General features: G+C 40.4%; 1 protein-coding gene across 1 annotated transcript in view; it reads left to right on the top strand.

Moving 5' to 3' along the window:
• Positions 1-27,335, top strand: part of LOC111648088 (ras-specific guanine nucleotide-releasing factor RalGPS1) — a 106,208-nt gene that overhangs the window by 47,799 nt on the left and 31,074 nt on the right. The window contains exons 9-10 of the mRNA XM_023397849.2: positions 16,273-16,410; positions 19,857-19,950. Coding sequence (XP_023253617.1) covers positions 16,273-16,410; positions 19,857-19,950 — 232 coding nt within the window. The remainder of the gene's footprint in view (positions 1-16,272; positions 16,411-19,856; positions 19,951-27,335) is intronic.

The raw sequence follows: 27,335 nt of genomic DNA, 5'->3' as shown, positions 1-27,335 counted from the left end.
CCCCCCCCCCCCCCCCCTTGCATCTCTCAGCCCCACAGTCCTTTTTTTCCACTGCTCCCCCTCTGTGGAGGAGTCCGGGAAAGCTGACCAGCAGCTGCATGTGCTGCAGGAAGGTCACAGGTTTGGAGCATGTGGATCTTGGTGTGTTCTAACTGAGGGAAGTTCTGGGACAGAGAGATGTTTACCTCACATTTTTACTGTTTGTTTTCCGTCTCTGGTTCAGCAGCAGAGACACTTAGACTGTAGTACTATAGGAACTGCCAGAACCTGTATTTACATACAGGAGCTAATGAGGTCATTTCAGCCACACAGCTGCTCATATCACTGCTGTGATGCCTGTTAGTGTTTGTGTTTTATTATGTGTTTATCACAATGTGAGATCACAATAGAAGTTGACAAGAGTGGGCATTCAGAACATGTTAATATAATAATTCTCAGCTCAGAGCATGACACGGTGCAGCGTCGTGTGTAGAGACATTAAGTCATGTAGGTGGAGCTAAAGTCAGAGGCTAAGCTAAGTGTGGCTAACAAGGTGTATTTTTAGTGCCAACAAGTCAAAACAAATACTAATGATTGGCAGTCCTATGCAAAAGTCTTAGGCTTTAAAAGTAAAGTGAGGAAGCTTTAAAAAAATAACCCTGAATAGTTTTGATTGATTGATTGACTGACTTTATTATCCACCTCAGTGGAAATTTGTCTTTGTCTTTCTCCAAAGTACAGTAAAAACATACAACCTGTGCAACTTCCAATAGTGCAAAATGAGCAGGTAGCAGCAGATTACAGTGGCCCAGATGGGTCAACACAATGCAAAAGCCATAAGACGAATGCAAATTAAACCACAACAGTAGTGTAGACGGACCGCCTCTCACAGCCGTTGTGGTTTTCATTTGCATCCTCGTTGTGGCTTCTGCATTGTGTCGACCCATCTGGGCCACTGTAGCAGATAGATTATATAAATACCAGACAGCGAAACAAAATAAATGTTGTTTCCTGATCCAGTCACTTTGTGTTCAGTGTGTGTATGGCATAGGGGATTATGTCTATATGTGCTTAGCCTTTCTGTGAACATCACTGTCAAATATGTTGCAAAGCTGTTTTTGTGACTTGCCGATCACCTTCCCTGCAATGTCAACAATTTTTAGAGCGTGTTGTTTGCTCTCAATACTCAAGTTTCTGAACCAAACAGTCTCATTAATGATGAGATGCTTTCAACCAGGCTCCAGTATGCTATTTCAAAATTGCTCTCTGAGTTCACATATAAAGTCAGAGTTCTAGTACTAGTACTTAGAATCTTCTACAGGCTGGTAATTGAGAATGGCAGGACAGATGTTATTGGTTCCTTTTGGTTTTGTCTGTATTAGAAGCTCTTTTGTTTCTTTTTTCTGAGTGAACTTTATCCAAAGAGCAGTAAAGAGTAAAAGACCTAAATCAGATCAGTATTTGCTGTGACCCCCCTCAGCTCCGGTTGTCTTCAGTACACCTGCACAGTTCTTCAGGTACCTGGTTGTTCCAGCACCTTGTGCCTCAGTGTCTGTGTCTCTTCATGTGATCGCAGACTGACTGCATGATGCTGAGATCAGGGCTCTGTGGGGGCCACACCGTCTGCTGCAGGACTCCTTGCTCTTCTGGTCTGTAATGACTCTGTAGACATGTAAAGAGCTGTGTAGGTGCTGATTAAATGAATTTTAATTTCAGTTTGAACAAAGATGGTGGCTCTGATCTTTGTGGCCTCAGACAGACCTGTAATCCTGGACTTTAACAGGAACAGAGAGATGTAGTCTACCAGCTTAAGACTGGGTATTTTACTGTATTCCCCGCCTCTGAGATGACCCTTACACAGACTCTGTGAGCTGAGATGTTTATCTGTGAACCAGGCAAAGGCCGTCCATTCAGACAGTCTGCCAGAACCAGAGGTGGAAGAGTTTGGATACAGTTTGTTATGTTGTCATAGTAATTTACTGGTTACATAACACCTGACAAACACTCGACTCGACAAACACAAATATTCAGTGACTCATTGTATTTGTTTCTAATTGCACGAGACGCTCACAGACTGGAGATGTATGGTAGACCTTTATCCCTGTGTCTCAGAGGTCACAGAGGTGAGGACGACGATGATCCTCTCAGACGTTTGGAGAAACTCGACTCTGGGAGGAGACGCTTGTGTTGATTGGTACTTTTATTCTAGGTCCAAAATCTTGTGCAGAGAAATGATCAGATGGTTTAATGTTGTAGCTTCAATGAGCTGTGTTCTTATCAGAACTAGGCAGTCTGTGTTGTGGAGGAGGAGGAACTGTAGATACATTAGTGCCAAGTCAAATCACTAAAGGAAATATTATGAAGCTTTATGTGAAGTTGAAACATGCAGGAAAGCATAAAACCAGATTCTCCTTTCCTCCTCCTCTTTGTCGCGATCCTTCCTGTATGTGCATTTTAACAAAGTGGGATTCTTTAGACTTCTTCTAGCGGCTTTTGTGCGTCATGCAGTCCCGCGTCTGTTCCCTTCCTGTGCTTTATAAAAGGGGGACGTGCCCCGGCCTGTGACCGCTCTCCATTCTCTGTCCTCTCTATTCATGCACCAGCCTGCTGCTCTGATGGGCCTGGTAATGATCTACAGCAGAGCCAGGCAGCAAGCAGTCAGGAAGAGGCAGTGGGCTGTGAAGCATCTCCGCTGCTGCAGCTCACTCTTCATTCAGACCGAGATCACAGCAGCAAACTCATGATTCTTCACCTCACAGCTTTTTACTGTTCTATATAGCTGCTGTTTGATTGGTTCATGAAGAAAACAAAGTCTGTGGTATACAGGAAGTGATGATCCTGATAATCCAGTCAGAGCACTGAGCTCATGTTTGAACAACAACTAGAAAACACAGATATGTTAATTGATAAAATTAGTAAATCATCAGTAGCTCAGTAAATACGTATGTAAGAAGACAAATAAAGAAAATAGATATATAATAGTAGGTCAATAAAGCAAATAACACATGAACATCAGCACATGAATGAACTAAATGTGTTAAATGGGTAAATGAGTAAGTAAACAAATAAAAAATACATACATAAGAAGGAAAAAGCAAAAAAAGAGTATATGAAAAGTATAAGTGACTTATTTAAAATAAGAATATGGAAAAGTACATGAGCACATCAATCAACATCGGTTGTTGATTTAAAGGTCAGTTTACACTTCTGTGTTTTATTTGGAGTGTTGATCCATAAGAAGAGAGGAGTCTCTGAGCCTCTCTTGTGATTGGCTGACTGTTTTCTGAGTGATCCAATAAAAATAAATGTAGCAGATTTCAGGAAAACACTCAGAGAAACCAAATCCTGCAAGGTTGGATGGTGGGTCCAGGTGGGCGGGGCTTGGGGCACGGCTGAGGTTAGTGACTACTTGTGACATCAAAAAGTCCCAGAAGTCCTGACGGCTGGTTTTAAGGCTCAGTTTCTGAATACAGGCTGTGTGCATTTCTCTGTGGACTGAGGCTTTGATACTTTCACAGTATTAATATAGAAGCTAAACCTGATCTATAATCACACAACAAATGGACAGAGACCTTTAGACTATATATATATATATATAAACTGCCCTGTGAAAGCTATGTCACGAAATATTATTAAAATGATATGAGAACTGATATCAGACATTTAACCAATTTGGTTTTCCAAGAAAATGAAATAATCCGAATTTTTAAGAAATAAAATCATGTGTATGAAAAACAGTGAGAGAGAAGAGAGACTTCTCCTTTCATCAGGACTCAGCTGAGACACCAAAATATATTTAATCAGGACTTTACTTGTCATCAGCTTAAAAATCATTCACTGCAGCTCCCACACAGTGATTATAACCACATTATCACGTACAACTACAAAACGTTGCCAGTGGCTGTGGCTCAGGAGGCGGAGAGGATCATCTACTAATCAGACGGTTGATAATTTGATTCCCGGCTCCTCTGGTCCGCGTGTGGAAGTGTCCCTGGGCAAGATACTGAAACCCAAAGGGCCTGATGTATCATTTGTGCGTGCGTGCGTGTGCGTGCGTGTGTGGCCTACGGATTATAGAAAAGATTACAAACGTGCACACAGTTGAATGTAAAAGACTTTCAAAAAAGAAAAGTGCTATATAAGTACATTTACCATTGTAGTAGGATAAACCTAAAATTACTTTTGTCATTTCAGTCATTACATTTAAGCGCTCTATCATTACCTCCATTTTTTTTTTAAAAATCAAGTGATGAACACTATATAGGTTTTCACTGATGGTGACAATGTCAAACTGCTGGTAAATCAAATGACATGTTAAAGCTAAAGGTGTCAGGTCTCATGTGAGCTGATCCTGTTCACAGATTTATTTACCCAGGTTTCAGTTTTCATGACAAACAGTCGTTTAGTTCAGTTGTAAAAATGTGAGCAGTTACCGTGGTGAAATGACTCACAGGGCGCAGAAGCGGAACATTAAAACCTGTCGGTTTAGACAATGGACACAGCAAGAGGGGGACACAGAAATCCAACATCAAGCAGTTAAAGGAAACACATGCAAGAACAACAGCAAGAAGCATTAAGCAGCATCTACAGCAGTCTGCAGATACAAGTCTCTCATATTCAGGACATAGTGGGGCAATGTCCAGACTCATGAATGGCTGGGTTATCCTGGGGCTTGACCTCACTCACCTACCATTATTTTTTCTATGGACTCATTTAAGCATGCACACTAGTTTAACCAGTTTCACACTAGCTAAGCTGCACTTGTTTGTTGCGTACTGTGTGTTTTTGGTTTTTCCGGCTGTGTGATGTGTTTGCATAAATGAAGTTCCTAATGGATGAATAAAACTAGGCCCCTTTTCCTCTGGTCAAAAAACCAGCTCAGACCTGCTAACATCATGTCTGCAACAGAAAAGGGAACAACCAGCATTCACACCCGGGTCACATGACTCTGCAGTAGATGTGGGAATTTATCGGCTCTGGTCGGCAGTGATGTAAACACAACACCTGGGCGAACTTTCTGATTTTCGCCCCTTTTCCCACGACACTGTAAACACAGCTGTCACCTGTCCAGCACGGTGCTGAACCACTGTAAGCTGCTCCTTCCTCTGAGGGTGAACTGCTCTTAAATAACTTTTAAAAACACCGTCACGGATCAAAGCGTCTCACACGGAGGCTCGGACACTTTTCCAGAAGCTCCGACCTGAGGATGAGACGAGACAGATCTGTTTTACCAGTTAGCACGGCGGCTAGCAGCTCACTCTCTCTCCACTGTGTCTGTGTGTGTGCTCTGTAAGTTCATGTGATGACATCACTCCTTGCAGTTGTGTGTCTGAACAGAAAGACAAACTCGACTGGCAGTAGTAAAAGGGTCAGTCAGCTTTTATGCATGAAGGCAGCTGTCTGATAAGAGCCTTGTGAAAAAACAAATATGTGTGCAAATGTATACTGTATATATTTGGCATAAATTACAATCATTCATTGATCCCAGCTTCTTAAATGTTTGCCGATTTGACAATAGACTTCTACAACCTCTTCGGGTGAATAAGTTCTGTCATGGTCCCTCGGGGCCCGGTTGGTAGTCCAGTCCCGCCTGTGATGGTCTGACTGGTGTAATGGGCCGGTGGACGCCTTGTGTCCGGTTTCCTCTTGAGCATCAGAGAGGCAGGGAGACGGAGCACAGCTGAAACACATTACACCCCGCACTCCGTCTGTCAGGATGACACAATCGGCAAATATTTGTGAAGCATTTGGTGTTGTGTTATGCAGATGTAATATTTAAGCTGGACCTGCCAACACAGCTGATATCATGGACAGCCAGTATGTCTCCGAGGGGTTTGGGTGTAGCATGGAGAAGAATGTATCTGGAGGGGTTTTCAGCCTGGAGACAGGAGGTGTAGTTCCTGGAGTTTGAAGCATGACACTCATGGACTCATTTGTCTTCTCGAGGTCTTTGATAAAATTATTTTCACTCTGTCAGCAACACATCTGAACAGCTAGAGATAAAAAGATTCATTCTGTCCAGTGACATTATGAGGTGTAATGAACAGTGTGATCACAGTTCGAACTCTGAGTTTCTTCATTATAAACCCAACTAAAATGCTGCCTGAGGTGCTGCCCAGTATTTCCACAACTGTTTTCCATCCCACCCTCATCAGCGGAGCTTTTACACTTCTCCACGTTGGCACCGACACAGTCTGCACACGTCTTGTAAACCCAGTGTGTGATCATTAGTGATGAAGACTCTCCCTGCTGCTCCAACCTCTGTTTGTCAAATGTTTAATGATGAAATCATAACTTTCCACATAAAGTTGGTGAGGCGTAATTTATTTCTCACACTGTCTCAGGACATTGTTGTGTGTGAACATCTGAATGAAAGATTGAAGCAGGTTTTTTGCTGTGATAGCTGCACTCAGTGTTTTTACCCCAAACACCCAATGTTTAACTGAGATGCATTTTTTCATTCATTGATGTATTTTTACAAGTGAAAGCAAACAAACCATGCCTGGTCCCTGTGTGTAAAAAATACAGCTATAGCCACAAAATACCTCAATCCTAAATCCTAATACCCTGAACCCTAAAACATGAATCCAAAGTGTAAGACATACACAATCAGAAATAAATGGTAAATGAAGATAGTAGCACAGTAGAGTAACCGGTTCTGAAGACCCCAGCCTCTTGGGGTCTTGAACGTATTTTAGTAGCAATTGCTGCTTTAAGTTCTTTTTAAACACAGACAGAGATGCTGATATTTATCAAGCTCATCCCAAACCTGTGGAGCTCTGCAGACCACACTGAAACTCTACATTTAATTTTACCTTTCTCACCCTTTATAAGATGCTTTTTTCTCGTCTTGCATGTTTGCGAGGGAACACAGATAGCAAAATAAATTGGGCCCGTACTTGCATGCCTGTTTTCTTCTGGCCCAGTCTACGCCCTGGTTCCACTGCCCGAATCTAGCCCATGTAAAGCATGATTGTCAGGTGCTGCTTCCACATCTGGACCAATTCTGGCATACACAGAAAATCTTCTTGGAGGAGGATAACAGCTGGAGTCTGCCCAGATGTGGAAGTATATTCAGGCCGAGGACCCAGGCATTTGATGGGCCAGAAGTTTAATTTTGCTTTTATACATAACACAAGCCTTGTGAAAGATATCGCATTCAGTGAGCTTCAAAAACACAAGAGTAAGAGAGGAAGAGAGGGTCAGTGTGAGCGTTTACTGTGGACCATCATCTTACACATATGACTGTCTCCTGTAGTTTTACCAGATAACTATGAAGTAGTTATTTATATGAGGCTCTGATATAAGAAAATACCTCAACTTGGAAAATAAACTGAGACGAACACTCCAGAATAATATAGAAATAATCATATTTCAGTGGAAACTGTCGGCACAGACAGAACTGAGATCTGTAGACTGACTATACAGACTATAGAACAGACTACACAACCCAGCATGTAAACACACAAGCTTCATCTATGTTCTATAAACCAAACAGACCAGGTTTTTAAATTGAGCTAAGCTAATGATTAGGAGGATCATTTTCAGCAGATCCAGGGTCAGGTGTCCACAGACTACTTTACTGACTAAAATGATTCTACGTTTAGAATGAACTCTCACAAACACATTGACAATCGACCTGTCTGTTATAGTCGGCTAAAAACAGACACAAGTGGTAACGTGCGTTAACACCAGGTCTGAACAGCACCTGAGTGTATTGGTGCTGATTTGTTTTAAGTTGTACTTTCTGTTTATTTGTGTTGCTGACGGCCTTTAAAATGAGGTGGTTCATCTCTAAGGGCTTTATCCATGAATAGAGACTGGAGCGGAGGTGCTGAACTGTTGTGATTGTAACTCTGAGGTTGTGTTCTGGTCTCCACCCCTGAGCTTAGCTGAAGAGATAAATCTGCAGCAGCAACGTTTGACCCTGAAGAGAAAACATTTAACAGCATCACACATCCAAAGACAGAGGAAACAGAGCCAACACAAACACTGATGGCCTCTGCCTCAGCCCGTCTCTGTGCTGCAGAGCTGTGAGAGCCCTGGGCCCTCAGCTCCAGTTGAGGGTTTTGGCCCTCTGCAGTCCAGCAGTCACAGCTCTGTCTGGCCCCTGGGAGCAGGTGGTTGGACCACACACTGAGCTGATGAAGCTCACAGTCAGCGCAGCAAACACACAACACCAGACGACAAACACACGTACAGAAAATGACAGCTGAGTCCTTACAGTTGACTCGAGCAGAACAGAGACAGGTAAACTGCTTGTGTGTTTGTGTCCTGGTGCAGCAGGCCTGACCCCTGCTCCATGACCTCTGACCTCTGACCCCCTGTGGGCATGTCTTTGCTGCTGTGAGATGTTTCTCACTGCATTGCTCAAGAATTTCCACACTGTGTGTGTGTGTGTGTGTGTGTGTGTTTACATGAATAAAACTGATTATGGCACCAGATTTTATCTTGAGACTGATTCCAGTGTTTTAACATGAGCCAGTGTAACTACAAATGGGTGGTTGTGTGTGTGCAGCGTTTGTTTATTTGTGTGTTAGTTTTCACTTGCAGTCGATCAATGTGTGATAGTAAATGATCATTTATCACTTCCTGCCTGTTGTTAATAAATGTTTCTGTTAATCAAGCTGAAAAGCAGTTCCTAGTAATTTGATTTGGCTTGTAGTAATTACATTAGTTAAAATTTTATCATACATGTTAAGCAGTGCCTCACATTAATGTATCCATAGCAACACTGGATGTGCTGCCAAAGTAGGTGACTGGGAACCAAAAGGCCTCAGACCTTCATGACAAAACTAAAGTGCTTTATAAATGCAGCCATGAATTTTTAAAGAACACGTCTGTTAATATTCTGTTTTCTAATTCAGCAACAAATCCCATGAACACACAGTTTAAAGGAAGGTGCGTAAAAACTCTTTAGTTTAATGCATTGAGTTTGATGGAGACACTGTAAAACTGTAACTTATAGAGACTGAAAACGGCATTTTCAACCAATGTTTTTTTAAGTTAGATGAATTAATGTAAGCATGGTTCATTTTGAACATTTTCACCTCCTCTTCTATTTGTGTAAATTGCATCAAATTTACATTAAGTAATTTGTTAGCATTAATACAATTTATATTTTAATACATAAAAGGAAACATAACATATATATATATAATATACCATGTAATTTGTTAGTATCAAACTTCCTGGTAAACAGTTCCTGAGACATTAGGAAAAAAAGGGTCGACACTTTAAAAAAAACAATGTATTTGAAATCAGTTTCCAAAATACCTAACCTCTGTAACAGTTCACTTCCTCACAGACACTACAACACGTGCTGTGTCTGAAGAAAGTTTCCTCACGGTTTACAAAAATGACAAACGACACTCCTGACAGTTTAAACACAGTCCATTAAACCACCATCTTCAAAAAGACGACCTCGTTCAGTTAACATTAAAAAACAATTAAGCCCCACACTGTAGCTCATATACCGGAGCACACAGTGGACCCCACTGCTAAGTGACTCACTGCACTGCAACCGCACGTGTCCAGTACACGTCACCCAGAGCAACATTACCAAAATTCAAAGGAAAAAAAGATAAAGAAGCAAACACGTTTTAAATGTGTTTAAGGCTCTGATTGTCCTGACAACATGGTTCTTATATCCCTGGAACACTGACTCTCTCCTGTGCTGTAAGATGAACTTATTCTAAAAAACAACCACATAAGTTGGAAGCTAAGACGTGTAATGATGATGTCACAAGCCTGTAAATAGAGAAAGAGAAAATATTTTAATGTGTGATGATTTTTATGTTTGAAAAATGACAGTATCTCAATATTCTGAGGAAACCTGCGAATTCCAATGTTAACCTACTGCTGGGATCTTCCAGATAAGAATGAGTGAAGCTACTGAGACACATTCCTCCCCTGCAGTTCTCTGCATCTACAGAGTTTAAGATTATTTTCTTCATATGCAAAAAAAAACAAAACAAAAATCAGAGTTTTCAGTTTATCCAAACTTGTACTTTTCCTTAACAAATATATTTGCAACCTTATATTCCAAAATGTCTCCACACTGGAACAGTTTGCACAGGTGTTTGTGCTCCTCAGTTTATTGGAGTCCTGTAACTTTTATGAATCCACATTCCCCAACTTGTCCACCTGTGCCCTCTTGTCTTTTCCAAAGCCCCGTAAAATGCTGCGTCTGCCCCTATTTTCCACATCATATCTCAGCCACACTGCAGTCGTGTCCACAAAAGGTTTCCAGTAAACAGAGAAAGCCTGGACCTCCTGCACTCTGTCAGTCGTGTGCTGAATCCCTCCGAACCTTTGTAATTAAAGCAAAAAGCATGGATGTTAAAGAACACAGTCATTTAGGCTGCTGTGGGGATGACATGCATCCTGTTGAAAAGAAAAATCGCAGAGACGTCCCTCCGAGGCGTCCTGTGTCTGCCAAACTTCATTGGAGAAACACTGACTTATTTTCAACCTTGAAACTGCTTTCATAGGATTTAATGATCCACCTCTGTGGATAATTTGGCTCCAGGCGAAAACCCCCTCAACGAAGTTATTAGAGAAACTAGCCAAGAAACATTAGCAGCAGCAGATCAGATTTACTTTACTCAGTGTTTCTACCTGTTTGAATCACCTGGTCTGTCTGATGATAATTCAGCTCCAGGTAAAAACCTCCTGAAGGGCTGACTGACTGACTGACTGACTGACTGACTGACTGACTGAAGGAATCCAATCCAGGAGAAGCTGATTGCAAAAACACCCGCTGGTGGTGAAGGCAACAACTCCCATGACCCCATACTACTTCACATCACCAAACACTGTCCTTGGGTACTGGCTTGATGGAGAGACCCCTAGTCGCAGAAAATGACATATTGTGCATTTAAAATGAGTTTTTGCCAAAGGGCCTCAACATCAGGGAGAAACTGATCTTTATAAGTATGTTTCCATATTATACCATTATATTACCAGCAGTGATGAAGTAACTGGGCTTCCATCGCAGTGCAAAATAGAAGCTTTTCTTTTTTTTCTCTCTCTCTTTTTTTTTTTTTTTTTTAGAAAAGTCAACAAAACACAATAGTGGATGTTCTGTGTTTCCTTTAAGTGATGTTATGTGAATGAAGCTGGGATTCTCTTCTCATGATATTGTTCCAATTAAACCTGATTTCCAGCAGTCTGCCTCTCTGTCGGAACTGGCTCCCAGGGGCCTGAAACAGCAGGAGACACAATTTAAATTTGTGTTTTTCCATTGTGACTTGAGTAATGAGCTCACCAAACAACAGCAGCTGACCGTCAGTCACTGGCAACCATCGAGAAGAACAGGGTCGTTTTGCGCAATGATGGATGCTTGTAATAATGCTTCAGCTCATGTTAACCACCACATGAGGCGTGCAGCAGCGTTGGGGAAGAACTGAAGTAATGGGTATTTGATTGGATGAGTTCTGTCATCTCAGGCCCGAACAGGCTCATGACATCATCCTTTACCTCTTGTTATATGTTCACTAAAACTAGAAGCCTTGTGCACATTAAAGTCCTTGTTAAATGTTACATTAGGGGCCATGTTGGTCTGTTGTAACTGTTTTCTATAAGCCCAGAGAAGCTACCATGTAGTACTACATGTGTATATGTCCTACTGTACATCCTATGGCAGTAGCAGAGCTTCAGCTGCTTGGTGTGTTGTAGTGAGGTAGCTTGTTCTGTGTGCTGGAGACAAACCACGGATGTGGTTCTGTGGAGCCTCCACATCTGTTCTCCATTGATGAAAGTGCATGCACACAGTCAGAGGAGATTCCCACAGGAAAACAGACAGTGTGAGAATATACTGATTTTATGATCAACAGGAGCACAAAGCTGCAGCTCAATGGTCAACACTCAACCAGAGACCTCAGATAAAACACATGTATCAGTCAGTAGATACTGTATGTGTCTGTGATAGCATTCAAACAGGACTACACAAAGAGGTCAAGGTGAGACCAGAGCTGGAAAGAGGTGCCTTAGGCAACAGAGCTGTTGTTGACAGCATTAATAGAGCTAGTATTCATTGTGACATAAATCAGAGGAGATTTATATTTACAGTCTGTACAAAAAAGAAAAAAAAGATGGAACCTATTCATGTCTACTAATCAGTCTGCTAATGAACTTCAGCTGCAGTGATTTTCCAGTGTAGCATTTGAAGCCTAATCAGGCAGAACCGTTGGGGGTTATGAAACACTATAGGTTGCATATTACCTCACTGCTACAGGAGCCCTCACATCAGAGTGTTGGCACGATGTAGTGATGGCGAGATGGACTCCTGCAACCTTTCAATAGCTGTGTCCCAGTTCAGGGGCCGCCTCCTTCTGAGGCTGCATTTAAAGACTTATTGCATCATGGTTTCTGACTAAACTGTCCCATTTCGAAAGATCCTTCATATGCGTCCAAAGAAAGCTCCGACAGGTGGATCCTTTGTGGCCCAACCTCTTCCAAGATTCATTCCTCACTGGTAATGAAAATACTATGGCAGCAAACAACATTGACAGAGAGCCTGAGGATTACACTGTTAAATGTAAGTACTGGGTTTGCAGCTCAGTTCAACAGCTAACGGTACAACTGTTAAAACCAACAGTCTTAAAACCTCAAGTTTTTGTGGAAAAAAGTTGCGTGTTGTCAAGGTTGCTAGCCAACAGGAGCCGCGCTTTGCGACGCAGTGGTACGGACAGACACAGCTGGAGACACAAAGTGGAAATCCTCCGTAGACCAGACTGTCTCATTTCAGTTCAGACACCTTTGTAGGCCGCGTCTTCTGAAGGATTCGGCCCCTGAATTGGAACACGGCTAATGTCTTCAGCACCAGGATTAGCAGGATTAGCATCACAGGGGGAGATAGGAAATATCTGCTCCTCATTAATTCAACTCATTGTTCTAGATGGTGTTTAGTCATGATGAAATTACAGGATATGATCTGTAATAGTCATGGACATTCAGCAGGATGAAGACAACAACCCACCCGGGGGGGGGGGGCACTGGAGAGTTAACCGGGTCAAAAACCGTCCCACTCAGAGACTCAGTCATTATTGAGTCAAACCAAATCACTCAGTGTGATTTATATTTCCTGAGGATATCATTGTCTCTGATATCCATCAGGAAGGAACATCCTTAAATTTCAGTTTGCCTCAGTATCACATTGATCCAGTGATAGATGTACATCCATTGGTACACTGCACACAGGAGCTGTTAATAGCTAACCCATCATACTTTTTAATGAGGGCATTTTGCCAAAATGTAAACAAGCACAGGCTAAAAACAGAATGGCACTACATGTCTGTATTACAACAGCACGTTTGATGAGCTTTCTCTGGGTCGCATTCTCCCGATGGCTTCAATACTGTCATCATATTGGTTTACCAAATAGGCCTGTATATTTAGGTTTAAAAAACTTCCTCACATTTTCTCACAAAAGTCAAATTTCACACTGAGCTGATCACGTAGAACAAACGGCTTCCTGCAGAAAACACTCAAAGAGCCACGTTACAGTACAGTACAGTACAGTAAATACAGTACAGTAAGGATATACTTCCAGACAGTGATGGAGGAGCAGCCATTCACAGAGAAACTGAAGGTGATTACAGCTGTCTTCATCCATAACATACCGACAGATTCTGGAGCGTTGCTGGGATAATCAACTTTAATGTATTTACTGAATTTCAAATTACAATCCCTCACACTGCTGCTCACTGAAAAAGTAATCAGATTACTCTAAAGTGCTGCTAAGGGAAGTTTATTTCAAGAATAATGTCATCTCAGCTCTAAATAGTTTGATTTCAGATATCTGATTTTTCAGAATAAAATAATTGGGATGGCTAATCAAACATGAACTGTGTTTTCTATATTGTCAATGTACTGTATATCTAAATGCATTGTGTCTATAGTATTGCCAAATATGTGTGTGTGTTTTCCCCATCGACTTGTACTACGTTGGGTTTTCCTGACCACAATGAATACATAACCATTGTTATATAACTTCACCCTTTATAAAAAATAGTTATTGAAGTCACGAGGAAACCAGAATTAGCAGCTCTTCTTCTGTCTTGGTTTAACGGTTGTTTGTGTTATACTGAAGGAAAGACGCTGTCGGCTTTTATGTGCAACCACAAATTGATGTGGGGAACATGCGGCCAGCGGCCAGCATTGTGCTCGTATAGATATAAAATGTGGGAAATACTTTTATGTGGTGCTGAATAATTATACTTTCCCATACCACTGTTAGAAATTCAGTAGGAAATAAAGCAGCCAGTCACACATTAAACAGATATCAGACAGTAGAGGTTTTCCATCCTAGAATTTATATATACTATTTATTGAGTTAATTTGTTTGCATGTTAAAAAATACAGAATTGTTACAGATACACTACATATACATATATACACACAAACAGACTTACATCTATATGCATATATGTGCATTTACATTAAACAAAGTGTATAATAAGAAGGAAGGTAGGCGCTCCAGTGTCCCTTCTTGACCTCTATTATATTGTTTGTTTTCATCTATTATTTTGATATGCTATATTCTGTCAAGAGTGTATTCAATGTAAATTTAACAGCATATTACATTACATGGATTATAATTGTGCGTGACAACCCTCATCTCTAATTATTATTTTATTTGAGATCAGTCAGTAGTCTCCTGATACGTCCCTCCATAAGAAATATAGGGAAAAAATAGGAAGGGTGATGGATTCCCTAGAACTCTGTCTGATTGCTACCAAATTTTCTGTAAATCATAATTGGAACAAAAATATCAAATGTTGTATTAAGCTGGTTGATGTCTTATTTAATTGTCAAGATATTGGCCAGTTAACCTCATTTTGCTTAGCAGCAAAATGGCCAAGACAGATTCACCAACCATCATAAACCGGTAGTTGCCTTGCGTCCATGTTTGGGAACAGGTCTACTGAAGCATTTTGAGCCTGACCCATAGGAGGCGCCACAAATACCAAAAACAAAGTACCTCAAAACCCAGTTGACAGAATATCACAAGTTTAGGTGAACATGCTCTGGAAGCAAGTATTAACCAAAGAAGCTGAAGCTCCATATAGATTGGTGGAAGTGGGCGTGGCCTAGCATAGATTTGCTCATAACTCAGGATGCTTTTGAGCAATTCTGATTAAGCTTCCTGAGATATCTCCTGAACACAGATTCATTCACATCTGATGAAGAGGGGAAAAATAGTGGAACACTGAGTGGACAATTATTCAACTTCTGCAGGCTTCATTATGGCGAAACGTGTGTGATTGGTCTCACAACTAGCTGAAGTCACTTTGTTTGGCTTTGTGAATCTTGAAACCCGCGGGTTTAAACTGGGCTGATTGAACGTCTTCACTCTGTTGAACACAAAAAGGCTTAAAACCTGCTAGAACAAGCTAGAAACATGAAACTGCCCAGAAACCGAAAATAGTTTGCAAGTGCTTCCCAAGAAACATGAGTCCAATCGGCCAGATGGTGGTGCTTTAATTAAGGCCCAAGAATGCAACTTGAAAGTCAGCTCAAATCCAGCTCAATATGCTCTACTAAACACACTCTTGGACCATAAAAGATATTATCCAATAAATTTAACAAGACATGAACTTAACTTGACATTGGGGCTACATGTTATAACAACATGTACTGTATTTGTCAGTTCCCAAACAGCTTCAGGTGTATTAACACAGCCCTCTGGACTGGAATAGAGGCGCCCCTAATTTACAGTAGCTTAATTAATAACTTTGTGAAAGCTTATTATGTCATAGAGCTCAGTCTCCTTCCACTGAATTCATGTGGCGGGGCTCCCTACGCTATGACGATACCCATAATAGATATAATTGGTTTGTTTTTCAGTGGAAAAGATGGTGTCCAGTGATGGCCCCAAACAATCATGTTTCTGGAGGCTTTCAGCCTTGACTACAGTTCCTGGGCAACACCGAGAATATATTTAGTTTTGAAAGCTGCCATAGGTTGAAATATTAGCCACAACAGCATAATCACCTCCTTTCTGAGCGGAGCTGGCTGAGGATTTGTTTGTTAAACAACTGGACACATTCCTGGTTGAAACAGTAATATGTTGGGGATTTTACAGAATGATGTGGAAAATGGTGTCATCGCTTTTACAAATATAAACATCTCATTGTTGGGTGTGCATCTTCCTGTCTGGCTGCCTGTCTGTCTATCTAGGTAAAGGGCATGAACTTACTTCCATAAGTAAGCATTTTATCAAAGCAAAGCAAAGTGTCAGTGGTGGGTTCCACTAATTGATTTGCTGTCTTGTGTTGTCTCATCCAGGGATCTACTTGTTGGACATGATCTACATTGACTCAGCCTATCCTGCATCAGACAGTATCATAGAGACGGAGCAGCGGACCAATCAGATGAACAACCTGCTGAGGGTCATCTCTGACCTGCAGATGTCATGTAACTATGGTAGGAAACAAATGACAACATCTACATTTTCCATTTCTTTTATTTCAAAATCAAGGAGTGAGACTTTTAAGGACCCAAACGCAGATGCCGATCAAAGTTTATTTAGACAATGAAAAACACAAAAGTCTTTGATGCTGAAAAAACAAGATCCAGAGTACTGGAAGGTAAACTTCCAAAAGAACACAAATGGGAAAGCTGACAGAGACAAAGAGGAAGACAGACTTAAATACACAAGGCAGGCAGGGAGGAGACAGGTGAAACACATTAGAGCGGGTCAGACAATCTACAAGGAAGGAAACAGGACAAAGACAGGAATTAAAATAACCAGATATGAAAGATATGAGAGGTAAGTAAGTACAGAATAAAACAGGAAATTAAACGAATGTCCAACCATAAGAGTCTAAAAGTTCAAACGTAAATTGTCTGTCAGGGCAAACCATGACAATTTGTTGATATAACTTGCTACCTATCTACACTCCCCTCCAAAAGTATTGGAACAGTGAGGCCAATTCCTTCATTTTTGCTGTAGACTGAAAACATTTGGGTTTGACACCAAAAGATGAATATGAGACAAGAGATCAACATTTCAGCTTTTATTTCCAGGTATTTACATCTGGATCTGACACACAACTTAGAAGATAGCACCTTTTATTTTGAACACACCCATTTTTCATGTGAGCAAAAGTATTGGAACATGTGACTGACAGGTGTGTATTGTTGCCCAGGTGTGTCCTATTACATTGATTATTCAAACAACAAATAGCACTGAATGTCTACGCTCAGTTTCAGATTTGGATTTTATAGTTTTTGTATATAGCATTTATAGTTAGAGGTGTAACTAACATGAAAACCAGAGAGCTGTATATGGGTGAAAAAAAAGCAATTAGAGCCATTGCACAAACATTGGCCATAGCCAGTACAACCATTTGAATGTCCTGAAGAAGAAAGAAACCACTGGTGTACTAAGTAACAGACATCGAATGAGTATACAGAGGAAAACAGCAGCAGTTGACGACAGAAACATTGTGAGAGCTGTAAAGAAAGATCCTAAAACAACTGTTAGTGACATCAGCAACAACCTCCAGAGGGCAGGAGTGAAGGAATCAGAATCTACTGTTCGCAGAAGACTTCATGAACAAAAGAACAGAGGCTAGACCAGAAGATGCAAACCACTCATTAGCAAGAAGAATAGGAAGGCCAGGCTGGAATTTGCCAAAAAAGTAGTGAGACGAGTCTCAAAAATTGTGGGACAAAGTTTTATGGACTGATGAAGTAAAGATTAACCTTTACCAAAGTGATGGAAAGGCTAAAGTTTGGAGAAAGAAAGGATCTGCTCATGATCCCAAACATACAAGCTCATCTGTGAAACACGGTGGAGGTAATGTCATGGGCTTGCATGGCTTCTTCTGGGACGGGCTCATTAATCTTCATTGATGATGTAACACATGATGGCAGCAGCAAAATGAACTCAGAAGTCTATAGAAACTTTTTGTCTGCCAATTTAAAGAAAGATGCAACCAAACTGACTGGGAGATCCTTCATCATGCAGCAAGATAATGACCCAAAATGCACTGCAAAAACAACAAAGGAGTTCATCAGGGGCAAGAAGTGGAAGGTTTTAGACTGGCCAAGTCAATCTCCAGACTTAAACCCTATAGAGCATTTTACCTGCTAAAGAAGAGACTGAGGGGAGAAACCCCCCAAAACAAACATCTGAAAGAGGCTGCGGTGAAAGTCTGGAAAAGCATCACAAAAGAAGAATGCAAAAGTTTGGTGATGTCAATGGGTCACAGGCTTGATGCAGTTATTGCAAGCAAAGGATTTGCAAATAAATATTAAGTCTTATACACTTTAATCTATTTTAAGTCTATCTGTTCCAATACTTTTGCTCACCTAAAAATTTGGTGTTCCGTTACAAATAATGCTATCTTCTAAGTTGTGTGTCAGATCCAGATGTAAATACCTCGAAATAAAAGCTGAAATGTTGATCTCTTGTCTCATATTCATCTTTTGGTGTCAAACCCAAATGTTTTCAGTCTACAGCAAAAATGAAGGAATTGGCCTCACTGTTCCAATACTTTTGGGGGGGAGTGTATTTCGAAGACCATCGCCACCTTGGATCCTTCTACCTATCCTCCAGATCTTATGTCAACAAACTCATGTGACTGACCTTAGGAGGCTTGATGCTAGCTCCTGTCTCGCGGAGGTGACTAAGTTACAGCTGAAAATGTACGACTCGGAGGACGGATCCAGGAGAGAGAGAGAGAGCGGCTGATCAACAGGCGCTGAGGACGACTGGAGAGGCGTCCTCCAATAGATGCTGCTTCACTGGATGCCATTGCTCAAGAACTCCCACAGCACTCTGCTGGAGACTGATAGAACACATCAGATTTGTTCAACACTTGAGGACCATGGACCATGCTTTTCAGGCTTCTACACTACACAGACTGGCAGGCTGTCCCTGGAGGACGCGGGGAAAGCCAACCCTAATCTCCCTGATGGCACCAGGAGTACAAGGAGATCCACGCCAAGCTTTGACAGAAGGGGATCCACTCGTTCCTTATAGAGCTGGTGTTTTTTGAGAGTGAATCACAAGGGCACGAAGCTCTCATTTAACTTGGCAGAACAGGCGAAAGAAGTGGTGAGATCATCGGTGCTGGGAGGGATGGTAGAAGAACTGGGTAAAGTCCACACACTCTCCAGGAGGAGATGGAAGTGCATTCAGAGCTTTGACCACTCTGTGTGTGTAATCTAACAAACATGTACAAGTTAACATCCTGCGTGTGTCTTTTTATTCTTCTGATGCATTGACTCAAAGATACAAAGATAACATGGGAGAGATATAAGTTGGTCTAGAATATATCTTTTATTTCTAAGGTGATACTCAACACACCCAAATATTATACTTTATTAAGAAGGACACTGAAAAAAAACAGCTGTTTGTTTTGAATAACTTTAGTTGTACATGTTCATTTTAGCTCATGTAGATTTGACAGCAACAGTCAGTCAATGCAACAGCTTCCTGCAAGACAGCATTATACTGTTATGTGTGTCATGTGTTATACTAATTATGAGACAGGAATGGTTTTATAGATGAATGTGTTTGACCATTCTTTGTCTCTTGATATGATGCTGTTTCCAAGATTACATATTTTTATGTCATTTCCATTTGTATTCCACGTTTCTCTCACTAAAAGAACATCCTGATAGATGTGGGTGTGCACACTCTGATTTTGGTACCTGGTGACATTTGTAGTTGACTGCCTGTCTTTAATGTAAGTGGACATTCTGAGGAATCATCAATGAGTCAGCATCATAAAGCACACATGGTTTTCATATAGTTTAATTTCTCAGTTTCCTTTAGTCAAAATCATTGAAAGCAAATCTGTACGTAGAACGTCAGATTTTTTATCTTACATGACTTCCTCTAACCTTTCTGTCTTCAGATCATCTTGTGACTCTGCCACATGTCCAGAAGTATCTGCTGTCAGTTCGCTACATAGAGGAACTCCAGAAGTTTGTGGAGGACGACAACTTCAAGTAAGTTTTGTCTTTGTGCCTGGCATTGTGGGGGCAGTAGTCAACGGAGGATGAACCCTTTCCTTTGTGGACACTCCCCAAGGGTTTCTTTTGGCTCTCTAATGACCAGAATACCAAGACATTCACTTTGGTCACGTCACAAGCTTTTCTGTGGCACATGGAAACATGGAAGTGGGCGCGAAATTCATGGGGGTCAATGCACAGGAAGCAGGATGTAAAACGACAGGCAGCGGATTTTATCTTTCTCCACAGGGAGTTCCTTCATCCAGCAGGCACTGATGACTTTCTCAGGCACCAGGCAGTGTCTCAGATCCTCCCTCAGGAATAGGTCTGGCTCTCTGCCAGGGCCAGTGACACTTTATCTTTATTTAAACACTTGATTTTTGGGGTGGGGCGTCATTTCAGGACTCTGGTTATACTTCATCTCTTTATTTCATAGGTTCACTTTTGTCAGACTACAGTGGTAGATAGGAGTATGCTCAAATGATACATTAGGCTTATTAATGAGTCTTAATTAAAAGACCTTCATTTGGATAATAAATATGATCATGACTTTATTGAAAGGTTCGGTCTGTATTGGCAGATTTGAAGCAAGATTAACTAACTCTTCCTCTCTCGAAATACAAGCTGAGTTCAGAAGCAGCAAAGGCTGCAGCCTCACTCTGTCTTGAATTATAATGACTGATGACAGCTAATTATTTAGTCAGTTTGCTCACTCGTGTGACTCTTCTCCACTTCTGCTACTAATACTTTTTGTTAAATAGACTCAGCTTTATTGATTCAATTATTTATTTAATGTTCAAATCCAGAAACATCAACAGAAATGACACAGCAAAAAGCTGATGAAGACATTGGCTGTCCTAAGACAGACTTCCCTAAAAAAACAGTTTATTATCACCGGCTCTCCTCGGTATGTCCAAGTTGTTTTCACGTTCAAATTCATTGTAATAGCTTGTGATGCTGGTGAAACTACAATACCATGCAATATATGAAAGAAAGTAATTATATTACCTATCTGTGATATTTTAAAGCTGCATTAATCGATGTTTAGACAACTAAACACAACACTGAATTATTATCACTCTGTGAAGTTAATGCAACGTTTTAGAAAGCAGTTCCTCTCAACACATCCAGCACACAGAGAGCAATATTACCATGCATGTGGAGTCGTCTTGATAAATCAAAGTCCAACATTCACTTTCCTTTTACCTCTGTTTTAGGTCTCCACCAACTCCTGAGAAAAATATCTGTCTCTTTAGCTGCTGAATGTTCTGCAGCTTTGTTTGTCTAAAAACTGCAGTCTGCTGTGGTTGTGGGTTGATGGGAGCAGTTTTGCTATAAAACCGAAACATTGAGCTAAAGGAGGCTAAAATGCTCACTAACGCTGAGGGGAACGATCACTACAAGCACATTACATGTAGTCATTTTATCAATTATTAACAGAAAAATGATTCATTACTGCAGCTTTAATTGTTACATTTGAAATTAGATGTCCAAGAATTCAACTTTCTTTTTGGTTGGTTTAGGAGTTTTCTAGTTTTTCTCTCTAAAAGCTGTTCTCAGTCTTTTCATTTTAACAACATTTAAGTTTTGGGAAGAACAGTTATCAACAGCGATAAAGTGTTTAACACTGAGAGACTCACCTAGCTAAAATGCTTATCTAAATGTTTGCTGCAGTCTAAAATATGCAAGCAGAGAAAGACAAACAGCCCAAGGGGAGCTGCACAATGACCACAGCCTTTCAGAGGTCACCATTAACCTGAGCATACACACACTGACGTCAGTCAGAAAGGAAATACACTTTCCAGACCTGTGCGTTTGACTTGAAGTTGAAATGTGAGAGGAGCTTTTCTGCAGAACATGTGTGTAGGCGTCCTCTGAGCCTGTTGTCGGCTCTGTAAGTCAATAATGTGTTAAATCCAGAGTCACTCCAGGGTCAGCTGGCTACGTCCAGCATGATGGAGGCACTGCTGAGAGGCAGTAAATTATATTCTGCTCCACCAGTTTCCATTCCTCGAGATGATGCAATGGAAAACAATAGGCCTGCATCAATAGGATCAAACAAGATACTAAACTAAACTAAAATTTAGACGCTGCATGAATTTAGAATTAGGTTGTATTCTTGTCAGCATTAGTTTTAAATGCAAAAAGAGCTAAACAGCTGACACTGCCACTGATACTACTGATCCTCAACAGTTCAGCACCACAATGTGGTCTGGAGATCACATTAAACCAAAGTCTGGCACTGTGAGCCCCCCCCCCTCTAATAAAATAGAAACAACTGTGACCTCCTCTCACCCCCCTCCAGACGGCTGTCCCTCCCCACCAATGTGTGTGTCACAACAATGTTGATAAGACATTTTAAACCTTAATAATGTCAAAAAATACTTTTTTCAAATTAATTTTTATTCAACATTTTTTGCAAAGCAGAAATAAAAAATGCAAAACTAAATGAACCAACAGGAAATACCGACATACACAAAAAATAAAAGGAGAGAAAACAACTGAGATAGAAAAGAAAAGTGCATGCACATCACTACCCAGATCAATATCATTCCATGCTATATTTCCACATCTTTTTTCCAGGCCAGGTCTATTTGTCCTGACCTTATCCTTTGAGCCTTAGTGGCTCCCAGGTATCTAAAGGGTGGCTCCCAGATCTTGCAGAATAAGAGCTGGAAAAAGCTGGAAAAAGTTTCAAAAGCAATGATACTTGTATCATCATGATGGCCAGCCATCAGTATGCAGCCATTGATTAAGAGAGGGAACTTTATCAGTCATTAACATAAATAGGATACATTTATGAGCAGAGTACAATAAGATAAGCAAAAGGTCTCTGGTACAGGTAATTCATCATCCAGTCCCAGCAGGCAAGTCCTTGCTCCAAGACATAGAGGATGCTTAAAGATTTTGTTAAGCTGTTGAATAATTGAAATCCAATACCACCAGACATGGAGTCAGCTCCAGAAACAATGAAGAAATTAACCAATAGCAGATTGACATTTAGTACAAAGATCTGATAGCTCTGGATTCATTCTGTGCCTGGCTTCATTGTAAATTGCCTCTCCCAGGCTGAATTCAATGTCGGACACTGGAAGGTTGGCTGCACAAGGCATTCCAGGCCACTGGTTCTGTTATTGCGCCCAGATCAGATTCCCACTTGCCTTTAACTTTATCAGAGTTGTCTGCCTTGAGGTTTCATAGCAGTTTGGTAATGAATTTAAGCTGCATAATATAGGGGAGATAGCAAATCTGACCATGAACCTTTTTAACTTGGACAGAGTAAAAGTCAGAACCTGTAGAATTTTAAGGATGTCATCATTAGTGACACTAAACTTTCTTTTTACTTGCTGGAATGTGAGGATTGAGCCTCCCTGAACCATGTCTCCAACTACTTTGATGCATTCAGCCAGGTGGGAAGTCAGGGTTTTCATGAAGAAGAAACAATTACTGTATCCTTCTAGTTTCCTGACTTGCTGCCATCCATCTAAATACGCTCATTCACAGTTGAGCCAGGTAGAATTAGGGTCATTTATCTTAGCCTTGGTCTTTTTTGGCACCAAATAAATTAAATTATAGGACTAAACTTAACTATGTATTCGCCAGCATGATTGGAAACATTTGAAAGAAATACAGGACATGTGTGAGAACGATCAATTTGATCAGATGGATGCAAGCTAGTAAGGATAGGGGCAGGCCTCACCACCTATCGAGATCATGATTTATGGTTTGTAGGAGGGGAAAGTTGAAAAGTTAGGTCTGTAAAGATCTTTTAACCATGGGGAGACTTTTATAACTACATAAAAGAAACCTGCTGGGTAACAGCAAATGGTCATGAGATGTTTGCCATGGCTTCACTCTTAGAGAAAAAGAGAAGAACCACTGTCAACTGATTAGCATTATGAATTGGGAGTGATTGTTTTGGGGGGGTCTATATAAATCAAAATGGCATCAGTGTATAGTGAAATTTAAAGCTGATGGTAATTTAATTCCTGTTATGCATCTTTTCATTTGATTGCAGCTAATGGTTCCATTGCCAAGACAAAGAGTAGTGGGCTCAGTGGGCAGCTCAATACTAAAATTACTAAACCTGAGTCTCTTGGTAATGACAGCCAAGAGAGGTGAGGTATACAAGCTCTGAATCCATTTAATGATATAAAGTTTTCCTCTAGACCAAATTTATGAAGCGTGGAAATTGTACTATTTATTTTATTTATGAAGCGTGGAAAAAAAGTAGGGCCATTCCAGACGGTCAAAAGCTTTCTCAGTGTCAGGGCTCACTCGCTTGAATAAGATAGTGTCGAACTTTTTATCAAATTTACGTTGAACCAATCAGGGCCAGGTGCTTTGTTGTTAGGGAGTAATTGAACACAGTTCTTAACTTCTCTTTGAGTTTAAGGTCTACATAGATTTTCTCTTTGCTGGTTTGTAATTTTGGTAAAGTTCCTTTTGAAAAAGAAATCATGTAAAGCATGAATGAGAAGTGAATTGCGAGGCATACAGCTGCTTGCAAAATATTTTAAAAATATTGATTTTATTTATTATGGTTCAGAGTTCCCTTTGAATGTCTAATATGTGGAATATTGTGGGTATAGGCCCTGTTTCAAGGAGATTAGCCAAATAGCATTAAGGTTTGTTAACCAATTCAGAAATCTTTTGCCCCACAAAAGGTGTGTATCATAATTAGTCCATGGATGTAAGCTTTCCCAGGGTCGCATAATAGACTAGGGGATATACCAGGGAAATAATTCAGTTTTTCTTAAAGAAGTTTTTTTAAACTAGGGTGGTGACCTATAAAAATGGGAACATGATCTGATATAATAACATCCCCAATAGTACAGCACTTACCTAATCAAATTGTAGGGGTCAGAACAAAGTCTACTGCTTGTTTTATGTACAGTTGAGTAATATGTGAATTCCTTATTATTAGGGTATAAAATGCATCAACTAGGCCGACTTCACTGCAAGTTCCTGATTTAACGTTGGCTCTCTTTGTGCTGGTGGAGCTCTGTCTATCCCTGAAGAAAAGTGACTGTTAAAGTGATAGTTTGGGTTATTTGATGTGGGTTGTATGAGGTACTCATACATAGTCAGTGTATTATCTGCAGTAGATCTGGTTTGGTGCCCTCCTAGTTTGAAGTGGCAGCCGGGAGTACTAGCTCAGAAGCTAAGCAATGTTCTGCTGTGGATAGAGACAGCAGGAAAAACATATTTTAGACACCTAAAAAAATCAATAAGTTCAGCAATGTGGTTCGTTACGGTATCCTTTGGCCAAGACATGAGTAAGGGGCATTACAGAAGTCTAAACATGAAGAGTCAAAGGCATTAACAACTCAAATCAGAGCTTTGTTAGATAAGATCTTTTTTAAATATTTCTGTGCATAAAGCAAGACTGAACAACCCTCTTTACTTGAGCATCAAAACACAGAGTTAAATAAGGCAACATGTTTCACATTAGCCGACAGTGGAATATTCCGCTGTATATCATATGAATCACAATGAAATTGGATATTCTTCTTAAGGATGAAGTGACCCAGTAGGAACATATAGAATGAAAATAATAATGGGCCAAGGATAGACCCTTGAGGAACGCCACAAGTGAGATGGGTTACGGCAGCAAGAACTATGGGTCTTTATATCAACTATGTATCAAATGACAACTTGTAATGTGAAAGTTGTCACTTGTAGTGACAAACACAGAGAGAATCATCCTCACCTCTGCACTTTCCCCAGTTTTAGAATTTTCCAGCTTTTGGTTTGGTTTTACAGCCTGCAAATTTACTGTCTGCTTCAGTCTCAGCGCTCACATCAGCATTCATTCAAGATGCATTTGAATGCTAATGTTGCTCTGTGCGTGCTGTATGTTTACATCTTGTTGCGCTGGCCCCAAGTGACTTGTGCAATCACAAATCATAGTGGTGAGCAGTTTAGAGCCAGGAGACATCAGTACAATTCACCAGCCAAACATGTCTGAGCCCCGTCAGCCCTAGCTTCTATTTTTACACCACCAAGAGAAACATAAAATAAAAACACTGGTAACAAGTTTCATGGACTTAAGCTGGCAGTTCCAGCAAACACTCTAGTCTGCCTCAGTCTTAATGGTGCTTGGATTCCAGAGCCAAACTACACCTCAAAGGGAAAAAATCCTGTGGGGACCTTTGGATTGTCCTGCAGTGTGAATAACAGATGGTCATCATGTAACCTTCTTCAGCACTTTCCTCAGAACAAAAGCTTTAAGTGGCCTAAATTGGAACCTTCTCTTTGTGTCAGATGGGGTCAACCACATATTAATAACAGTTTTATTTCATTTCAAATATCAATCAAGTTCAGTATACATATGTGTTTTTATTGAAATATATATGCCTGAGTTCTAGGAAAAATAAATAAGACTCAATGTTTCAGGCTAGCTAAGTAAAAATCCATCATTGGATATTAGGCTCTGCTCTGACAGTTTGTTCTTTCAGTTTATATTGGATCAGGCCTGGTTTTTACATTTCAATTGAAATCTTCTTCATGATCACAATTACTCCTCTGTATAAAATCAGTAGGTAACAATATGCTCAGGTTTAATATGTTTAGGTTTATGTTGTGATAAATGTTCACATTGCTGATGTTAAGAAGTCTAATATGTTTGTGTAGAAAATGTAGCTTCTTTCTGGTGTTAATTTTGTCAGCTGTTTTTAGATTAAGTCTTAGTCCTGAAATAAAAAGTCTATAATATTTCAACCTCATCTTCTTTACTTTGAATCAATTTCCAGTCTTGTCATTGGTAAATAAACCCACTGACATTTTAGTCTAGTTTTAGTCAAGACCAAGAAGGATTATTTTATTCAAACTTCAGAAACTTCAGCTTTCAAATAAAATTTTATCCATCCAATTCAGCTTTGCAGAGACTGCATCTGGTCTGTATATGGTTTGTGTGCAGTCAATATGCATTTGTGAATGTGTCTGGAATCTCTAATCAAAGGGTGTTATCACAGACCAACCAATTAGAGCAACGAAACATGTGATGTAGCGCAAACCAACAGGTGTAAGTGCGGTTTTTCTTCTTTTAGAGAAAATACACTGTCCAGTTCTTTTAATACTTTCGCAATATCTGACTCAGCACACCTTTATACATCATTGTTTTTTTCTGAACGGATGGAAAATTTAATTCAGTAGTGCTGTAACAGAGGAAGAAAATTGTTGCATTTTTTAAGCTGTGCATTTTAATAACTAGATATCACAAATAGACTACATGTTGCCAGCATCATCAAGGCCTTACTATCAAATGTGTATGTATGTGCTTCAGCATGAATAGCTTATCTAAAACAGAGCTAGACGTTATTCAATTTAACTGGCCGGCCTGCTGACTTTTCACTTTGGATAAACTTCTAGCAAACAAT

Source organism: Seriola lalandi, unplaced genomic scaffold (genome assembly GCF_002814215.2).
Source record: "Seriola lalandi dorsalis isolate HSWRI2012SDOR001 ecotype SW California unplaced genomic scaffold, Sedor1 jcf7180002054939, whole genome shotgun sequence".
NCBI classification, from domain to species: domain Eukaryota; kingdom Metazoa; phylum Chordata; class Actinopteri; order Carangiformes; family Carangidae; genus Seriola; species Seriola lalandi.
Note: the sequence above shows the minus strand (reverse complement) of the source record. Positions and strands in the feature narration are given on the sequence as shown.